General features: G+C 45.7%; 2 protein-coding genes and 1 long non-coding RNA gene across 6 annotated transcripts; 1 reads left to right on the top strand and 2 right to left on the bottom strand.

Annotated features, from left to right (window-relative positions):
* Positions 1-829: 829 nt before the first annotated feature.
* UBL5 (ubiquitin like 5) lies at positions 830-2,284 on the bottom strand. The gene is made up of 5 exons (XM_043911433.1): positions 2,195-2,284; positions 1,775-1,892; positions 1,533-1,616; positions 1,334-1,371; positions 830-979 (listed from the first exon to the last, which is right to left on the bottom strand). The coding sequence occupies exons 2-5, from the start codon at positions 1,828-1,830 to the stop codon at positions 936-938; spliced, it is 222 nt and encodes a 73-aa protein (XP_043767368.1). The 5' UTR covers positions 1,831-1,892; positions 2,195-2,284; the 3' UTR covers positions 830-935.
* Positions 2,285-9,656, bottom strand: LOC122699472. Of its 2 annotated transcripts, XR_006342614.1 has the most exons (4): positions 9,200-9,336; positions 8,636-8,753; positions 2,886-2,972; positions 2,285-2,423 (listed from the first exon to the last, which is right to left on the bottom strand). It is a non-coding gene; the product is annotated as an uncharacterized LOC122699472 (long non-coding RNA). The 2 variants fall into 2 exon arrangements; XR_006342615.1 differs by lacking the exons at positions 8,636-8,753; positions 9,200-9,336 and adding an exon at positions 9,438-9,656.
* FBXL12 (F-box and leucine rich repeat protein 12) lies at positions 9,132-15,971 on the top strand. 3 transcript variants are annotated; one of them, XM_043911432.1, is made up of 4 exons: positions 9,404-9,469; positions 9,580-9,652; positions 12,174-12,250; positions 14,503-15,971. In XM_043911432.1, the coding sequence occupies exon 4, from the start codon at positions 14,503-14,505 to the stop codon at positions 15,322-15,324; it is 822 nt and encodes a 273-aa protein (XP_043767367.1). In that variant the 5' UTR covers positions 9,404-9,469; positions 9,580-9,652; positions 12,174-12,250; the 3' UTR covers positions 15,325-15,971. The 3 variants fall into 3 exon arrangements, with proteins under 3 accessions (XP_043767364.1, XP_043767367.1, XP_043767365.1); XM_043911429.1 differs by lacking the exon at positions 12,174-12,250 and having other exon boundaries at positions 9,132-9,469; XM_043911430.1 differs by lacking the exons at positions 9,404-9,469; positions 12,174-12,250 and having other exon boundaries at positions 9,627-9,750.
* Positions 15,972-17,925: the final 1,954 nt, after the last annotated feature.

Raw genomic sequence — 17,925 nt, 5'->3', positions numbered from 1 at the left:
AGGATCAGGAAGGGCTGAATAGCCTAGGTCACACTGTTTTACTCTGTCCACTGGCATTTCACAGGTGCCAAGAACTGTGGCTGCTTAATCAGGCTTATCTCATCTCTACTTCACAACATACCAATGAAGTAAACACAATCAGTTCGATTGGATAAAGAAATGAAGGTTAAGGGAGATTAAGTAACTCCCCAGGGTCACAGTTCCTGGTAAGGCTGTCTGTTAGAGGCTTCGTTGGGCTCCGGAACAGGAGGTCAACCCTGTTCCCCCGGGATGTGCCTGGGCGTCCCCACCAGATGCTACACTACACGGTGTCTCGGCACAAGATTTTAGATTCTGTCTGAATCTAAACCTGTATTCCTAACTATTATTTCTACTAAGGTCCCTGCCCAGAGGATCCTTGGTCTATTGATGACAATAATCCCACGATCTCTTGACCTTCAGGAAAGTGTTAGTCCCTCAGTTGTGTCCAACTCTTTGTGACCCCATGGACTGTAGCCTGCCCGGCTCCTCTGTTCATAGAATTCTCCAGGCAAGAATACAGGAGTGGATTGCCATTCTCTTCTCCAGGGGATCGTCCCCATCCAGGGATCAAACCCAGGTCTCCCTCATTGCAGGCGGATTCTTTACTGTCTGAGCCACCAAGGAGACCCAGAGACTATGGCTAGCCCCAGAGCTCAGGTCCTCCACTCAGGCTCCCAGTCTACTGGCTCCCTCCTTGATCCAATCTTGAAGTATTACTGAGCAGCTGGGTGGGTACTGAGAATACAGTGACAACCAGATACCAACCCTCCCCTTAAGAGAAAACTCTCATTCAAAGATGACAACGAAGCAACCTCTAAGTTTTTATTAACATGAGTTTCCAAAAACAAGCATCCATATTAGTGTGGGGAGTGAGGGTGGGAGGAGGGGGAAGGGCAGGAAGAAGGAATTCTGCTCTATTGGTAATAAAGCTCCAGGTTCATCCCATCGTGGATTTCATCTGAAGTGAAGGTGTTAAGGAATCCTTACGGTGGGCTCCATCCCCATCCCCATCTCTCACAACTGCCACATTTGGGACTGGATCATTTTGATTTGGAAAGAATCCAAACTTTGTAAAAAGTTCATGTTCCTTCTGCACAACAGACATCCTGGAAGTCAAAATATTTCACCAACCACCCTCCTCCCCCAACAAAATAATTAGATGGCTCCCACTCTCTAAATACTTACTATGTGCCACATTATGAGTTAAATAGCTTATGTGCATAGTGTATAATCTCATACAGACCCGAGTATTAAACATAGAGAACCCAGTCTGGGTATGTAGATCCTTCCTCAAGCAGTCAAAAAAGGATACAGTCCCCCAGAGACACGTGGTCCTTAAAAATCGTGTACCTGTGGGATAAAAACTTTTTAGAAAAATGTCTAAGGAGACTCTTCACCCCGGAGACCAGCTGAAAAAGTTCTGCCTAAACAAATGGCTGGCTGCAGCCCTCCCCCAGCCAAACCCTTCTGGCCCGCTCCTGCCCAACCCCTAGCTCTACCCCTGTACTCACCACTTCTTCAGTACGATCTTGTTCCAACGGGTGCCAGTTTGGGCTGCGATCAGCTTCTTAAGGTCCCCGATGGTGTCATCCGTACTGGACGCAGAGGAGTTAAGGAAAATGGAAAGGGGACTCTCCCCATCCCCGCCCCAACCCCCGGGTTTAACTACAATCACCCTAAAACAAAGACTGAGTTGCCTGCCTCATGCCAAGCATCCCCCGGAAGCCACAGCCTCTTGGTCGCTAGTGGATACTTGCACTTAACGCGCACCTTCTTCCCCAGACGGTCGTTGCAAACAACCTCGATCATCCTGGCTGGAGCAGCACAAGGCGGGGACCGGGAGGCAACTGAATAGGGACTTCAGGGGTCCCCTAGGCACCAAGACCCCCGGTTATAGAGACTTAACGTTCACGTGCCCATTACTCCCCGTCCCCATCACTCCCCCAGATCGGAGTCTCCCCAGGCCCCAAGTTCCGTGTCCCAGGACTTCGGACCCCAGGGCTACCGCGGACGCCGGGCAGCCGTGCTCCTCCCCTCCAGTAACCCGCCCAGGCCCCGACCCACTTCAGATAGCCTGAAGACCGAGCCGAGCCTCTCGCAGGCCGGCGGATCCTCGAAGGCCAGGTCCCATCCCCTTTCCCCGACTCCGGACTCCTCTACCTGGCCCCCTCACCTCAAATAGCCTGGAAGAAGCAGACGCCACAACCTCCTCGCACTGCTGCTGAGACCAGGCCAGAGTCGCCGCTAAGAACCTACGCTAAAACAGGAAGCGGAAGTGCTCAGCCGGAAGCTCCGCCCCCCAGTGGCTGTCAACACACAGCGGAGTGCTCATCCCAGCGTACGACGTGGGCTTGCAGTTCCTAGGAGCGGTTTTGGGGTCCTAAGCCTGAGCAGGAGGACACCTGTGAACGGAGCGTTGGGCCAAGTGAGGGTCCCGGCTAGGGAGAGGAGTGGAGTGTCAGAGGTCTTGGACCGGCGCCAAACCTTTTGGAGGGCCTTGGTTGAAGGCCCTTCCGTTGTGCCGAGACACCGTGTAGTGTAGCATCTGGTGGGGACGCCCAGGCACATCCCGGGGGAACAGGGTTGACCTCCTGTTCCGGAGCCCAACGAAGCCTCTAACAGCAACTTCAGGGCTACGGGGAGCCTGGATCAAGTCCTGCAGTTGTATTATCCGCCCCACCCCCACCCCCGCCTTCATTCAGGGCTGGACCCCGGAAGCGTTTTGCTCATCCCTCCCCTCTGGCTATCTCGCCTGCCCCCAGGGACATCTGGGGTGCTGACTACAATCAGTAAGTAAGGAGTCTTCTGATTCTGGCCTGGGTACCAGCACTTATCAGCACTCCAGAATGGAGTTCAGCACTTACCAGAATGCAGCACTGATGAGGAAGCTGGAAACCAGGACACGTGCAACAGCTCCCAGGTCTTCGTCTTCAAGGAAGGTCGCTCCTGCCCTGCAGAGGGCACTGTGTATCAAATCCCAAGCTTGCTTTTCAGCCCCAAGAGCAGCCCCTGGACTGATCTGGTTCCCCAGGGCTGGTGGGACAGGGAACACCCCTTCCTAAGTACAACCTGCCTGTAGAACTCACTATTGGACTGTTTCTTCTCAGCAGACAGGATTCTCCTAGTTTGACGAGCCTAAAAGGATTCACTCTGAAAAGGGGCCAGCAACCTCTGATTCACCCAATCCACCTTCTCAAAATAGGATGTGAGATTAGGCAGAAGATGTGAGATACCTTCCTGGGGAAAGGATGGATGCTCTGCGACCCTGTCGGGGCTGCTCTGACTTAAGGAACTGGCTCAAGAAGTGCCACCTCAAACACTAGACTCAGGGGCCTTCCTGCCTCAGGACTTTTTCTTTTTTCTGCCTCAGGGCAGAAATCTGTTATTTCTCCAGCCTCTGCAGAGTCCCACTGAGTGAGCTTCAGAGGGCAGGGAATCTTAATGGAAAGTTTATTCAGATTGCAGACACAGATCCAGATGATGAATCAAAACCTCAGTCTCATTCCTTAATATTAAGCTGCATGGTCTCAACAGCCTTCCCAGATGGCGTTAGTGGTAAAGAATACACCTGCCTGGGTCAGGAAGATCCCCTGGAGAAGGAAATAGCAACCCACTCCAGTATTCTTGCTTGGAGAATCCCATAGACAGAGGAGCCTGGTGGGCTACAGTCCATGGAATTGCAAAGAGTCAGACATGACTGAAGCGGCTTAGCATGCACACATGCACACACATGATCTCAGTACTTGCCCTCTCTGATTCTTTTTTTCTTATCCAGAAGAATAGGGGGGGCAAGAAGGGAGATGGAAGGTAAGGGGTAAGCTTGAAGGGACTGATGTGCCTGGGGAAGTTTAGAAAGAGCACAGCTTTGCATTCACATAGAAAAACTAGGTCACACCAGGTGTTGATGGTGTTGACCACTAGACAGCAGAATTGCTGAGTCCATATTCCTCTTTTTAGTGCTTTTGGTGTTTTCCCAGTTATCGACAATGAACATATGTTACTCTTGTAATGAAGTGGAAAATAAATTTTTATTTTATTTTTATTTTTTTATTTTTTATTAGTTGGAGGGGAAAATAAATTTTTAAAAAATATTTATTGATTGCTTTGGCTGCATGGGATCCTAGTTGCCGTATGTGGGATCTTTGTTCCCCGACCAGGGATTGAACCCCGGTCCCCTGCATTGCAAGGCAGATTCTTAACCACTAGACCTCCAGGGAAGTCCCAGAAGAAATTTTGGTGTTTTTTTTTTTTTTGCCATACCACACAGCATATTCGATCTTAGCATCCTGACCAGGGATTGAACCCATGCCCAATGCAGTGGAAGCACGAAGTCTTAACTATTGGACCACCAGGGAAGTAAGTGTTATTTAAAAAAAAAAAAGTTCTCACTCATTTTTTATGTTTGATTCAAAGGTAGCTAGGCAATTCCCTGGTGGTCCAGTGGTTAGGACTCTACTCTCTCACTGCCTAAGGCCTGGGTTCTGTCCTTGGCTGCAGAACTAAGATCCTGAGAGGCATGCAACACAGAAAAAAAAAGAAAGAAAGAACTCCCTCTCCTCAAAAGAAACCCCACAAATTAAAAAGAAAAAATTTTTTTAATTATAAAAAAGATAACTAAAACACAAGATTGTGTTGCTGAGCTTATGGGCTGGGGGAGATTGAAAAGAGGTGAAGAGTGCTGCTGCAAGGGGAGGGAAATAAAGCCTGGGATTGTTGGGAACTTGGGGATCTACTGGGGGCCTGCCAGTCCCAACTGGGCTAAGGCATCCTGAGGAAGTGGAGGGAATGGGCCATGGGAAGTCCCAGGACTAGGCTGCCTCTGCTGCAAGGACTCTCTCCTCCAGAGCTGGGTGGGAAGGGGAAAGGCCTCAGGAGACAGGACAATTCACGTTAGAGCTGCTGCTGCTGCTGCTGCTAAGTCGCTTCAGTCGTGTCCGACTCTGTGCGACCCCATAGATGGCAGCCCACCAGGCTCCCCCGTCTCTGGGATTCTCCAGGCAAGAACACTGGAGTGGGTTGCCATTTCCTTCTCCAATGCATGAAAGTGAAATGTGAAAGTGAAGTCGCTCAGTCGAGTCTGACTCTTAGCGACCGCATGGACTGCAGCCTACCAGGCTCCTCCGTCCATTGGATTTTCCAGGGAAGAGTACTGGAATGGGTTGCCATTTCCTTCTCCAGACTCACATTAGAGACTTCTCTCTATTTCCTGATAAATGTCATTCAGAACTTCTCATGAAGAGACTCAGTACCTGCCCACTGGGGGTCAGGACAGCCCCATGTTCCCATCTGGGCCTCAAAAGGATCTGCTGTCATCTGCTACTGGGAGGAGCTAGGTGCTTCCTAGGAAGGAGAGTTCTGAGTCACAACTCAAGGCTCAAGCTGGGCAGGGCCCTTCTGCCCCTTATTACCTAAATTTCTGACCCAGAGGAAAGAGCTTCTATGTGGGGGTGCCCATCCTTCCACTCCTGTTTGCTTGATGGGGAGGAGATGGTTCCTAGGAAACCTGTGTAACTGACAGAGGCATTGACCCTTCATGATGCCATGGGCTTTCTAGAGAGAATCACAGCCAGAGAGCACTGAGATAGAGGCCCACACTCTGGCATCAGAAAAATCTGGGCTTGAGGCCCTAGCAAGCAACATGACATTTGCAGGATCCCTGGTGGGGGAATTAAGATCCCACATGCACTGTACAGCTGGCCAAAAGAAAATTAAAAAAGCAAACTCTTAGATGTAGGTGTTAAATTTCTGTAACTATCTATCAACTATATCTGAACAAAGCTTAAAAAACCTATATTGCTTTCACTTATCCATAAATACATACATAAAAAGTAAAACACTGTGGTAGTCACCTGTTAAGACGAGGAAACCAGAAACCCCTGGACTACCAGAGTCCAGTGGACCACCACATCAACCATTAGATGACCAGGGAAGTCCCAGTTTTGCATTTCATACACAATTTCTTCTGTGTGTGCGTGTATTAAAAACATATTTTGCCAGGGAATTCCCTGGTGGTCCACTGGTTAGGACTCAGCACTTTCGCTGCAGTGGTCTGGCTTCAGTCCCTGCTTAGGGAACTAAGATCCCACAAGCTACACAGCATGGCAAAACAACAAAGCCCCCAACAAATAAATAAAAACCATGTATTACCATTATAGGCTCTTGGGAGTGTGATTTAGCAAAAGCTATTTTATATATATATATATATATATATATGTATATATATATATATATATACACACATATATATGTAATATATACTTTCTATGTTTCTATTAGAAATACAGTTTAGGGGTACTCTTTCTACCCCCCTTCTGATGTCTATGTCAGAAGCTTTCTCTATCTCCTTTATACTTTAATAAAACTTATTGCACAAAAGCTCTGAGTGATCCAGCCTCGTCTCTGGCCCCGGAATTGAATTCTTCTCCTCTGGAGGCCAAGAGCCCCGGCATCTTTGCGTGACTCAGAAACAACCTTTCAGTAACGTATATGTTTCCATGCTACTCTCTCCATTTGTCCCACCCTCTCCTTCCCACACTGTGTCCACGAGTCTGTTCTCTGTCTTTGTCTTCATTGCTGCCCTGCAAATAGGTTCATCCCTGACATCTTTCGAGATTCCATGTATATGTGTTAATATACGACTTTTGTTTTTCTCTTTCTGACTTACTTCACTCCATGTAACAGGCTCTACGTTTTTCCACCCCGTTAGGACTGACTCAAATGTGTTCTTTTATGGCTGAGTAATATTCCATTGTAAATATCTACCACAACCTCTTTATTCATTCATCTATCAGTGGGCATCTAGGTTGCTTCCATGTCTTAGCTATTGTAAATAGTGCTGCAATGAACAGTGGGGTACATGTGTCTCTTTCAATTATGGTTTTCTCAGGGTATATGTCCTCCCAGTCATTTTAATATGATTATTTAATCTCTTGAACATTGCTGAAAGGGACACATATTTGTGCCAACCGTTATCTATTATTGTTTTTAGCCTCTGAATTGAGTTGTAACAAAAGTTGTAGACCCCATGGCCTGTGTGGTTTTTGGTCAGGTAAACCAGGCCTCTGCAGAAAAGTACAGGAAAGGTTTCCCAAACCTCATGTAGATCATGGGGACTAGAGCAATTGCAAATGCCTTGCATAATAAATAGAATTACAAGATATGGTACGTGTGGTCATGCTAAGTTGCTTAAGTCGTGTCTGATTCTTTGTGACCCCATGGACTATAGCCCACCAGGCTCCTCTGTTTATGGGATTCTCCAGGCAAGAATACTAGAATGGGTTGCCAAGCCCTCCTCCAAGGGATCTTCCTGACCTAGGGATTGAACTGGCGTCTCTTATGTCTCCTGCATTGGCAGATGAGTTCTTTATACTAGCGCCACTTGGGAAGCCCATAAGATATGGTAGCATGCGAATATTCTGCTTATGAACAAAAAAGTTCCCATATACCCAAGCATTTCTGCTGTTACAAATGTACAGGCTAATAACTTGTTTATTTTGAATATACCAAGAACTGAGCAGGGTTAAACTCAACTATGCTGAGAGAAAACAACGATCATGTGATATTTGGGTTAAATGACCAAGAATACAAGAATAATAATTACAAGAAGAGGAATGATTGTTTCAAAGAAATTCTTTCAGCTGTGTCTTATTTTGTCAATCTCAGGCATGGGCCCACTGTCATCTCCTTGGTGCAGAGTCCTTCGACAAAATGACTGCTTCTTGAAATTATCTGCTTCTGGAGACTTTTTTGACTCTGTCTCAATTTAAATCTCATGTGAGTAGAAATCCACTGATTTGATAGTTTGTAGCTTGGTTGGTAGTTCGCTTGCACTGTGACACATGAGCCTATAGTAAGAATAGAAATGGTGCCCAGTAATGCTGAAAAGCATTGTCATGTTGATATGCGTTATTGGTTGAATTGTATTCCCTAAAAAAGATATTGGGTTTGATCTCTGGGTTGGGAAGATCCTCTGGATAAGGGAAACGCTACCCACTCCAGTGTTCTGACCTGGAGAATTCCATGGACTCTATAGTCCATGGGGTTGCAAAGAGTCGGACATGATTGAGTGACTTTCACTTCGCTTCAAAAAAAAAAGAAAAAAAAAAAAAGAAATACAGTTTACTTCTATTTGATAAATCAAACCAGGAATTGGATTGATGTGTCAAAGGACATGTGAAGTTTAATTTTGAATAGCTTTTGCCAAATCACACTTTCAAGAGCCTATAATGGCAATACACGGTTTTTTGTTTGTTTTTTGGGGATTTTGTCTTGCCATGCTGTACAGCTTGTGGGATCTTAGTATATGTTATATATGTATATATATATACTTTGGCCACCTGATGCAAAGAACTGACTCATTGGAAAAGACCCTGATGCTAGGAAAGATTGAAGGCAGGAGGAGAAGGGGACGACAGAGGATGGGATGGTTAGATGGCATCACCAACTCGATGGACATGAGTTTGCGCAAAGTCCGGGAGTTGGTGATGAACAGGGAAACCTGGCGAGCTGCAGTCCATGGGGGTCGCAAAGAATCAGACACGACTGAGCCACTGAACTGAACTGAACTAATATATGTATATAAGAGAATGTTTAACTTCAGTATTGTTTAGCTTACCTGGAAGCAACCTGAATACTCATCAATACAGGAGTGTTTGAATAAATTTCACTACCCTTATGACTTGGCAACTTTAAAAATGAGTGTTATATATGTGGAGGAAGTGTCAATTCAGGCTCTGTGGAGAACAATTTGGCGCCATCAGTAAAAGTAAAAAATTCAGTGTCTTTTAACAAGCTATTCCACTTCTACAAATGTATTCTCATGCACAAAAAAGCATTATTAAATTAAAAAAAAAAAAAAAGGGACTTCCCTCTCTGCCAAGAGCTCCGCTTTTGGTCCCGCACTCAATCCCGCAGTTTAGGGCTCGGCCTCGCCCACTCACGCATTAGGGGCTCGGTCCTAATCTCCAGCCACGCCCCCAGTCTCGTTCCCGCCCTTAACCCCGCCCCAGGCCTCAACGTCGCCCGAGCAGCGCCTTTTGAGTTTGGCCCTCCTCTCCGGCCGCGCCCTCGAGTCTTGTTCCCATCCTTAACCTCGCCCTGGACTTCGTCATTGCCTTAGCCACGCCTCCCGGGCTTGGTTCAAGTCCCCGTCCCAATCCTCTGTGCAGAGTTCTGATACCGTGCTGGTCTGGCTCCCAGGTCCAGCCACATCCCCTCAAGAGGAAAGCCGAAACTCCGCCAGCTACCGGAAGCTGCGACCACCTCCCTGTACGCACCCTCTCTTCCCCCCGCTTCTTAGGGCTCCCACAGGGCGAGTCCCCGAGTTCCTTTAGACGGAAGCGGAAGTGCGTGTCAACGGGATCATGGCGACTTTTGCCGACTTGCCCGACTCGGTCCTGCTGGAGATCTTCTCTTACCTCCCGGTCCGGGATCGGATCCGAATCTCCAGGTGCGGCCGCCCCTTGCGGGAGGGAAGGGCCAGGCGGGGGGCTCACCAGGAGATGCACATCTGGTCCTCGAGGAGCCGGGGTCGTTCTAACGGCGGGTCCCCTCCCCCAGGGTCTGTCACCACTGGAAGAAGCTGGTGGACGACCGGTGGCTGTGGCGACACGTCGACCTGACGCTCTACACGGTATGCGGGTCTGGCCGGGCAGTCCTGGGCCGAGGTCGGGTTGGTCAGACTTCGAGGACCACGCCTCCAACCCTGTGTTTCGAGCGAGGCTCTCCCGGGTGCGTCCCGCCCGCGTCCCTTACTTGCTCTGCAGTGACCTCCAGGCCTCAGCTTCCCCATCTCCAGAATGGGTATAACCAAGGTCTTGCAGGAAAAGAGCTTATTGATGAGTTTTCATGGAGAAGAAATTTTCTATAGTCAACTTAGTTCTAGAATTAATCTCCTGAGTAGTCAACCAAATCATTTCAACTTTCTCCCACTTGGGCTTTCTTTATTTTTCTTTGTTGTTGTTCAGTCGCTAAGTTGCCCGACTCTTTGCGACCCTATGGGCTGCAGCACACCAGGCTCCCCTGTCCTTCACTGTCTCCCGGAGTCTGCTCAAATTCATGTCCTTTGAGTTAGTGATGCTCTCTAACCATCTCATCCTCTGCTGCCCCCTTCTCCTTTTGCCTTCAATCTTTCCCAGCATCAGGTCTTTTCCAATAAGTTGGCCCTTTGCATTTTTCTTTTTATTATGAACTATTTCAAATAGATATAGAAATGTATAGAGGATAATATCTGAAAGTATGTACTCACCACCTAGATTTAATCTTTTTAAACCTTTGGCGTTATTCACTGCAGAACTTGTGAAATACACATAGAAATGTTTCAATACAAACATGTGCATACAACATTTGCACATATGTTTCTTGCACTTTTGAAACCCTCCTCAGAGATAACTGGGACTATAAAGTGGGTTTGTATCCCTTCATGTTTTTATTTACTGCCTATGTGTGTGCTTATAAGCAATATACAGTATTATTAATGTGTTTCTAAAATTGAGATAAAACTATTCTACTTTTTAGATAATTAAATGTTATTTTACTTATATTAATATATCCACCCATAAACAACTTTATTCACACATCACTTTTGAGATTTATTCTAATTAGTACTTGTAAGTCTAATTCATTCCTTTTAATTGCTGTTAAATGAATATACCACAGTTTGTTTCTCTATTTTCCTGTTGACAGATGGTTAGATTATCTCCAACTTTCTGCTATCACAAACAGCTTTGTAAGACCATGTCTCAAACTTTATTGTGCATATGAATCACCTGTTGGTGTTAGGTTGGTGTTGGTCACTCATTCATGTCCAACTTTTTGCAACCCCATGGACTGTAGCCCGCCAGGCTCCTCTGTCCATGGGATTTTCCCAGGCAAGGATACTAGAGTGGGTTGCCATTTCCTTCTCCAGGGGATCTTCTCGACCCAGTGCATTAACAGGCGGATTGTTTACCTCCAAGCCACTAGACTATTTTATTATGAAAACTTTCAAACATATAATAGTTAAAACAACAGTACCGAGAACACAGAGTTGTCCACCACTAATACTTAATATGTTTGTTTTATCATCTCTTCATCCATCCCTCTTTTCATCAAACTTTTATTTTATTTTTTAAATTTTTATTTATTTTGTTTTCCTATTTTATTTTTTAAGTATGCTTCAAAATCAGTTGCAGATGAGTCCATTTGTAAAACACTTTAGTACACATAATAGAGATTAACTATGACATTTGTTTTACATTTCTCTTTTTGAGGTTTAATTTTTAAAACTCACACATCATGAATAATTCTTACAAAAATGTGGAAGTGGTATAACTATGTATGGTGATGGTTATTAACTAGACTTATTGTGATGATCATATCATAATACATACAAACACTGAATCATTACATTGTATGCCTGAAACTAATATAGTGTTATATGTTAATTATATCTAAATTAAGACAAAACAAAACCAAAAAAACACTGAAATATTGTCACAAATGAAGCTAAGAGCCTTTGACAGTCATCCCCTGGTATCTCTACCCTTCCCCAGAATAACCACTATTATGTGGAATTTCCTTCTATAGCATTTTCTATGCTTTTGGACCCTTGGGGCTTTATAGGGAAAGAAAGGGCAGTGGTTACAAGAGCAGGATTGGCCTTTGGGGTCAGGCTGTGTTGAATCATAGTTGTATTCTTGCAGCAAGATTCGGCCAATGCGTTTTTTTCAGGCGAGGGGGTGGGGGTGGGGACGGAGACCTGCTGTGCAAGGTCTTTCTAGTTCAATACTCAGCGCTGCGTTTGGCAAACAGTAGTTGCTCAATACAAGTTAACCATTATGGTTGAAATAATTGTCTTCCCAGGTGGGGCTAGTGGTAAAAAATCTGCCTGCGACATAAGAGACGCCAGTTCAATCCCTGGGTCAGGAAGATCCCTTGGAGAAGGAAATGGCAACCCACTCCAGTATTCTTGCCTGGAGAATCCCTTGGACTGAGGAGCCTGTCGGGCTACAGTCCATGGGGTAACAAAAGAGTCAGACACGACTTAGCAGCTAAACAACAAAAATACTATTGTTTCTTTTTTCTTTAACCTTGAAGGTATCCTTTTACCACTCCTTCCTGCATGTCTTGAGGAGTTACCCATGTTTGAATCTTTGAATCCTCTTTGTTCTTAGTTGCTATCTACATGGCTGTTATCACTGGACATTTTTGCTGTTAAAACCAGGATGTCAGAAACCAACATTTCTTTAAGGTAAATTCCACAAAACAGGTATTACTAGGTTAGGCAGTGTGTTCATTTAAACCAACTAAAGAATTTGTTTAAAAAACATAAGTGGGGGAGGAGCCAAAGATGAATGCACAGAATTGAAAATGTACAAAATTATAAACATTGGAAAGTAAGGTCTCTCCCTGCTTCTGTCACCCAAGTCACCTTGTTCTTTCCCAGAAAGGCAGTAGATGGTCCCGTATTTTTAAAAACAGAACAGGTGCCAGTGGGTGTCCATATTTTAAATTTCAGTAAAAACCAGATTGCATTTCAAAGTAGCCAGACCAAGTCCCACCAGCAGGACCCAAGAACTGCTTCTTCACATCCTGGCTAGTGTTTGATATCATGAAACTTAAAGGATTTTCTCATTTTGTCTTTTTACAAGTAAAAATGACTCAACTTCTGGCTTTGTGGCCATTTGATATTTTGCCAACAGTGGCTTCCACTCTTGTGAGTTACCTTTTAGTGGCCAGTGTTTCTAGTGAGTCCCTTTCCTCAGCCCAGATTTGCAGGTCTAAATTTGATCATTAAGATTTGATTCCTCTATCAAGAGTAGTTAACAGGGGGGAGGGATAAATTAGGAGTTTGAGATTAAAATATACATACTACTATATAGAAAATAGATAACCAACAAGGACCTACTGTATAGCACAGGGAGCAACACGCAATATCTTGTAATCTAAAATGGAATAGAATGTAAAAAATATATACAGATCCAGCCATATGTATATATATATATATATATATATATATATATATATATACATATGGACTTCCCTGGTGGCTCAGATAATAAAGAATCTGCCTGAAAAAAATAAAATAAAATAAAATTTAAAAAAATCTGCCTGAAATTCAGAAGATCTGGGTTTGATCCCTGGTCAGAAAGGTCTCCTGGAGAAGGGAATGACTACCCACTCTAGTATTCTTGCCTAGAGAACTCCATGGACAGAGGAGCCTGGTGGGTGACAGTCTATGGAGTCACAAAGAGTCAGACATGACTGAGTGATTAACTCTTTCACTTTTATGTATATATTATATATATACATGTGTGTGTATATATATATATATTGCTGTACACCAAAATAGCAATCACTGAATCACTTCTCTCTGCACCAAAGCTAATGCACTATAACACACTGTAAATCAACTATATTTCAATGAAAGTGTGAAAAACATGAATTTAGGAATAAAAGGAATAAAAGGATTAGGAATACCAGGAACCCAATAGAAAAGGAGTAGCTGAGAGACAGCAGACTATCATCTTGCCTGGTCATAGATTTTGCTAATAAAAAATTCATATTTACCAAAAAAAGTCAACAAATTCTATGGTATGCAATTTCTTTTTTCTGCTTTTTTTTTTTTAAAGGTAAACTGTACATACAATAAAATACATGAAATACTAGTTATAGTTTGTTTGTTTTCTACAAGTCTAACTTCCCAGGGTTAAATTTTGCAGCTTTCACTATTACTAAGCTATGATTTTTTTTTTTTAAACCTAGATCTAATTTACCCTGGGCAGTTTTAACCATTTTCAGTTTTTATTTTGTGTTGCTCATTTCTATGAGGAGGTGGTCATTAAGAATGGGATAGGCACTTCCTTGGTGATTCAGTGGTTAAGACTCCAGACTTTTACTGCAGGAGGCGAGGGTTTGATCCCTGGTTGGTGAACTAAGATCCCACATACCACATGGGATGGCCAAAAAAAAGAAAAAGAGATAAAAATATTGCTGGGTGGATTCACTTTTTAAAAAAAATCTTAAAAAGATATAAAGTTTTATTAAACCTGGAATCAATAGTATTATTTCATAAATTAGACAGCAGTAACATTTTCCTAGGGTATATATACAGGTCACAATGGTTTTCTTTTTTTTTTTTTTTCACAATGGTTTTCATTGTGCAAGGACTTGAAAGCTTTAGAAACAGGCTTTTTGTTGTTGTTGTTTCACTTTCTTACTTATTCCAGAAAGTAATGAGACTCACTGTCCTGGTAAAGACAGATATGTTATGATGATATCCACCATTGCTTTTGTTCAAACTTAAAGGTCAAAGTGGTGGGGTTAAACCATCCTGTTACTCCTGGAAAGGCATCTGGTTGAGTGAGGCTGGGGAGGGAAGGACAGAATTCCCAGGGAGCCTCAGAACCCCAGCTGGGGCTTGTCTGTCTCCAGGCGGGTGGGGTCCCTGGAAGATGCCCCATGTCTCTGGTCCAGACACCCTCCCACCTCTGGCTCTTGCAGATGCGGCCCAAAGTCATGTGGCACCTTCTCCGCCGCTACATGGCATCCAGGCTCCATTCCCTGCGGATGGGCGGCTACCTGTTCTCAGGCTCCCAGGCTCCCCAGCTGTCCCCTGCCCTGATGAGGGCCCTGGGTCAGAAGTGCCCCAACCTCCAGCGCCTCTGCCTGCACGTGGCCAATCTGAGCATGGTGCCCATCGCCAGCCTGCCCTGCACCCTGCGGACCCTGGAGCTGCACAGCTGTGAGATCTCCATGGCCTGGCTCCATAAAGAGCAGGACCCCACGGTGCTGCCCCTGCTCGAGCGCATCGTGCTGGACCGCGTCCCTGCCTTCCGCGACGAGCACCTGCAGGGCCTCACGCGCTTCCGCGCCCTGCGCTCGCTGGTGCTGGGCGGCACTTACCGGGTGACCGAGACCGGGCTGGATATGGGCCTGCAGGAGCTGAACTACCTGCAGAGGCTGGAGGTGCTGGGCTGTACCCTCTCGGCCGACAGCACCCTCCTGGCCATCAGCCGCCACCTCCGAGACGTGCGGAAGATCCGGCTGACTGTACGGGGCCTCTCGGCCCCTGGCCTGTCTGTCCTGGAGGGCATGCCCACCCTGGAGAGTCTGTGCCTGCTGGGACCGCTTGTTACCCCGGAAATGCCTTCCCCGCAGGAGATCCTAGCCTCCTGCCTCACCATGCCCAAGCTCAGGGTCCTTGAGCTGCAGGGGCTGGGCTGGGAGGGTCAGGAGGCAGAAAGAATCCTGTCTAAGGGGCTACCCCACTGTGTGGTCATTGTCAGGGCTTTGCCCAAAGAGTCCATGGACTGGTGGATGTGACTGCACCCCCAACCCCCGACCCAGGGACCCCCCTCTTAACTTTCATTAATGAGATCCAGACCCTCTGGGCAGCACCTTGCCAGTAGGCAAGTAATCAGGTTGGAGCGACCTGAAGACCACGGGTAGAGAGAACCCAGGCCTTGGCATCTTCAGGTCATCGGAATCATGGTTCACCAGCTGTATGGCCTCTGTGACATGAGCCAGCCTCTCGGAGGCCCTATCCTCACATCTGGAAATGAAGAAGACCACAGCTACCTCATGGTTACCTTGCAGAGCCTTAATGTTTACCACCCCCGGGCCCACCAAAGGCCCTCCATGAAGAGCTGTTCTCAGGAACAGGACGGTGCGGAAGGGCAGATTAGGAGTTAGGGAGACCTGAGGGGCCGAGACCCCTTAGGAAGCCTGGAAGGGCTATCTGTGCATGCACACCGGCACACTAACATGTCATTGACACGCAGACACACCACTGACAGACCTACATGCACACAGGAGACACGGAAAGGAGGGCAGATACAACTCACGCTTTGATGATCAAAATGTTAGTAAAGATTTGAAGCTGTCCTTTCTGTGTTTTGTGTTCTGGATTTTCCCAATTTTCCATAGTGTGATTTTGCTATTAAAGACAAATAATCATTTTTTTAAAAAAAGCGTTTGGTTTATTTATTCAACAAATGTGTCTCAAGCTATTTTGCAGGGACTATTCTAGGCACTGGGACCACAGCAATGAATGAAACACACACAAGGAAGAAGGCAGGGTGATCAACAGGTGAACACATGCATGGAATAGTTTTAGAGACTTTGAGCTAATAAACTAGGGCCACATGATGGACGCATATGTGTTTGGTTGGGTAGGCAGGGTGGGCTTCTCTGAGGGGAAACCTGGGAGGCAATATGGAACCAGCCCTGGGGAGCGCTAGGAAAGACAGAAAAAGCAAAGACCTAAGATGGAAATAATGAACTTGGCATTTTCTGAGGATGGAAAGAAGATCCGAGTGGCAGAGGGAACAAGGGGTGAACAATAGAAAGTGAAATCAGACATGATGGGGAGACGTTGGAAGGGCCTCACAGGTGGCTTTGGTTTTAGGGGTTCAGTAAGTAGCAACTCATTTTCCTGCCTTTTGAGTCTGAACCACTTGAAAGATGCAGGTGGCAGACAGATAGCGATCCTAAATGCCTACCCTTGAAATGAGGTGTTTTTTTTTTGAAGTAGAGTTGATTTACATGTTGTGTTCATTTCTGCCATACAGCAAAGTGACTCATGACTCAGTTATACATACATGTATGCATATCCTTTTTTTTTTCTTCAACATGGCATGTGTCATCTTAGTTTCCCAACCAGGGATCAAACCTGTGCCCCCTGCGGTGGAAGTGAAAGAAGCTTATAGTGAATGGTGTTGCTGGGTTTGTGGTCCCTAAAGGATAAGATTTAACTCCAGACCAAAGACAGTCTCAGTCACTCAGAGCTTTGTGTAGATTTTTATTTGAAGTGAAAGTGGCAGAAGAAGCTTCTGACATAGACATCAGAAAGGGGCAGGAGAATACCTGGCTTGCTAGTTTGGGCAGGGCATTATATACTCTTCTGCCAGCTAGTGAAAATAAATAAAAGTAATACCTCAAGGTTTGTAAAAGTTTCACCATACCCTTTCCCAAGGCATACATCCTGTGATAACTTTGGCACAAGATTAGCCGGGGGGATGGTCCTGGCCAATGTCTCTGGTGGAGATATACTATTGCTGTGTCATCAGGGCTACAAGTCTTGAGAAGCAGGTTCCCAGGCAAGATTTGTTGCAATTATAATTATTCCTGGAGTCTACAAAGAGCATTTCCATGAGTAAGACATTGTGCAGTCCTTAGTTCCAGACCTAAAGCAAGGCCAGTTCTCAGGCAAGATACAATGTTGCACAAGGCTTAAGGAAAGTATGAGCGAGAGTGTTTGCCTCTTTAAAGGGCCCTAAGCTTTAACTCTCTCAGAAGCAGGGTGTCTTAACCACTGGACCACCAGGGGAATCCCTGTACATTCTTTTTTATATGTTTTCCCACTATGGTTTATCCCAGAATATTGAATATAATGGACTTCCCAGATGGCTCAGTGGTAAAGAATCTACCTGCCAATGCAGGAGACATAAGAGATGCTGGTTCGATCCCTGGGTTGGGAAGACCCTGTGGAGGAGGGCATGGCAACCCACTCCAGTATTCTTTTTTTTTTCACTCCAGTATTCTTGCCTGGAGAATCCCATGGACAGAGGAGCCTGGTGGGCGGCAGTCCATAGGGTCACAGAATCAGATAGGACTGAAGCAGCTTAGTACACATTGAATATAGTTCCCTGTGCTATGCAATAGGACCTTGTTGAGTCTTTTTTTTTTTGTCTTTTCTGGCCACAACTCACAGCTTGTGAGATCTTAGTTCCCCGACCAGGGATCAAACCTGTGCCCCCAGCAGTGGAAGCATGGAGTCCTAACCACTGGACCAAGTGAAGTCCCTAGGACCATGTTGTTTATCCATGAGTGTTACTTCTGACTGGAGCTGGGTGTGTATGGCTTTGCAGGCTCACCACCTGCCTGCCAGTTCAGCATGCCTGCTTTGTGGTGGGCAGAGCCAGG

The sequence above is a fragment of the Cervus elaphus genome, chromosome 9 (assembly GCF_910594005.1).
Source record: "Cervus elaphus chromosome 9, mCerEla1.1, whole genome shotgun sequence".
Lineage (NCBI taxonomy): Eukaryota > Metazoa > Chordata > Mammalia > Artiodactyla > Cervidae > Cervus > Cervus elaphus.
The sequence above is the reverse complement of the archived record's forward strand: the minus strand, read 5'-3'. Positions and strand labels throughout refer to the sequence as shown.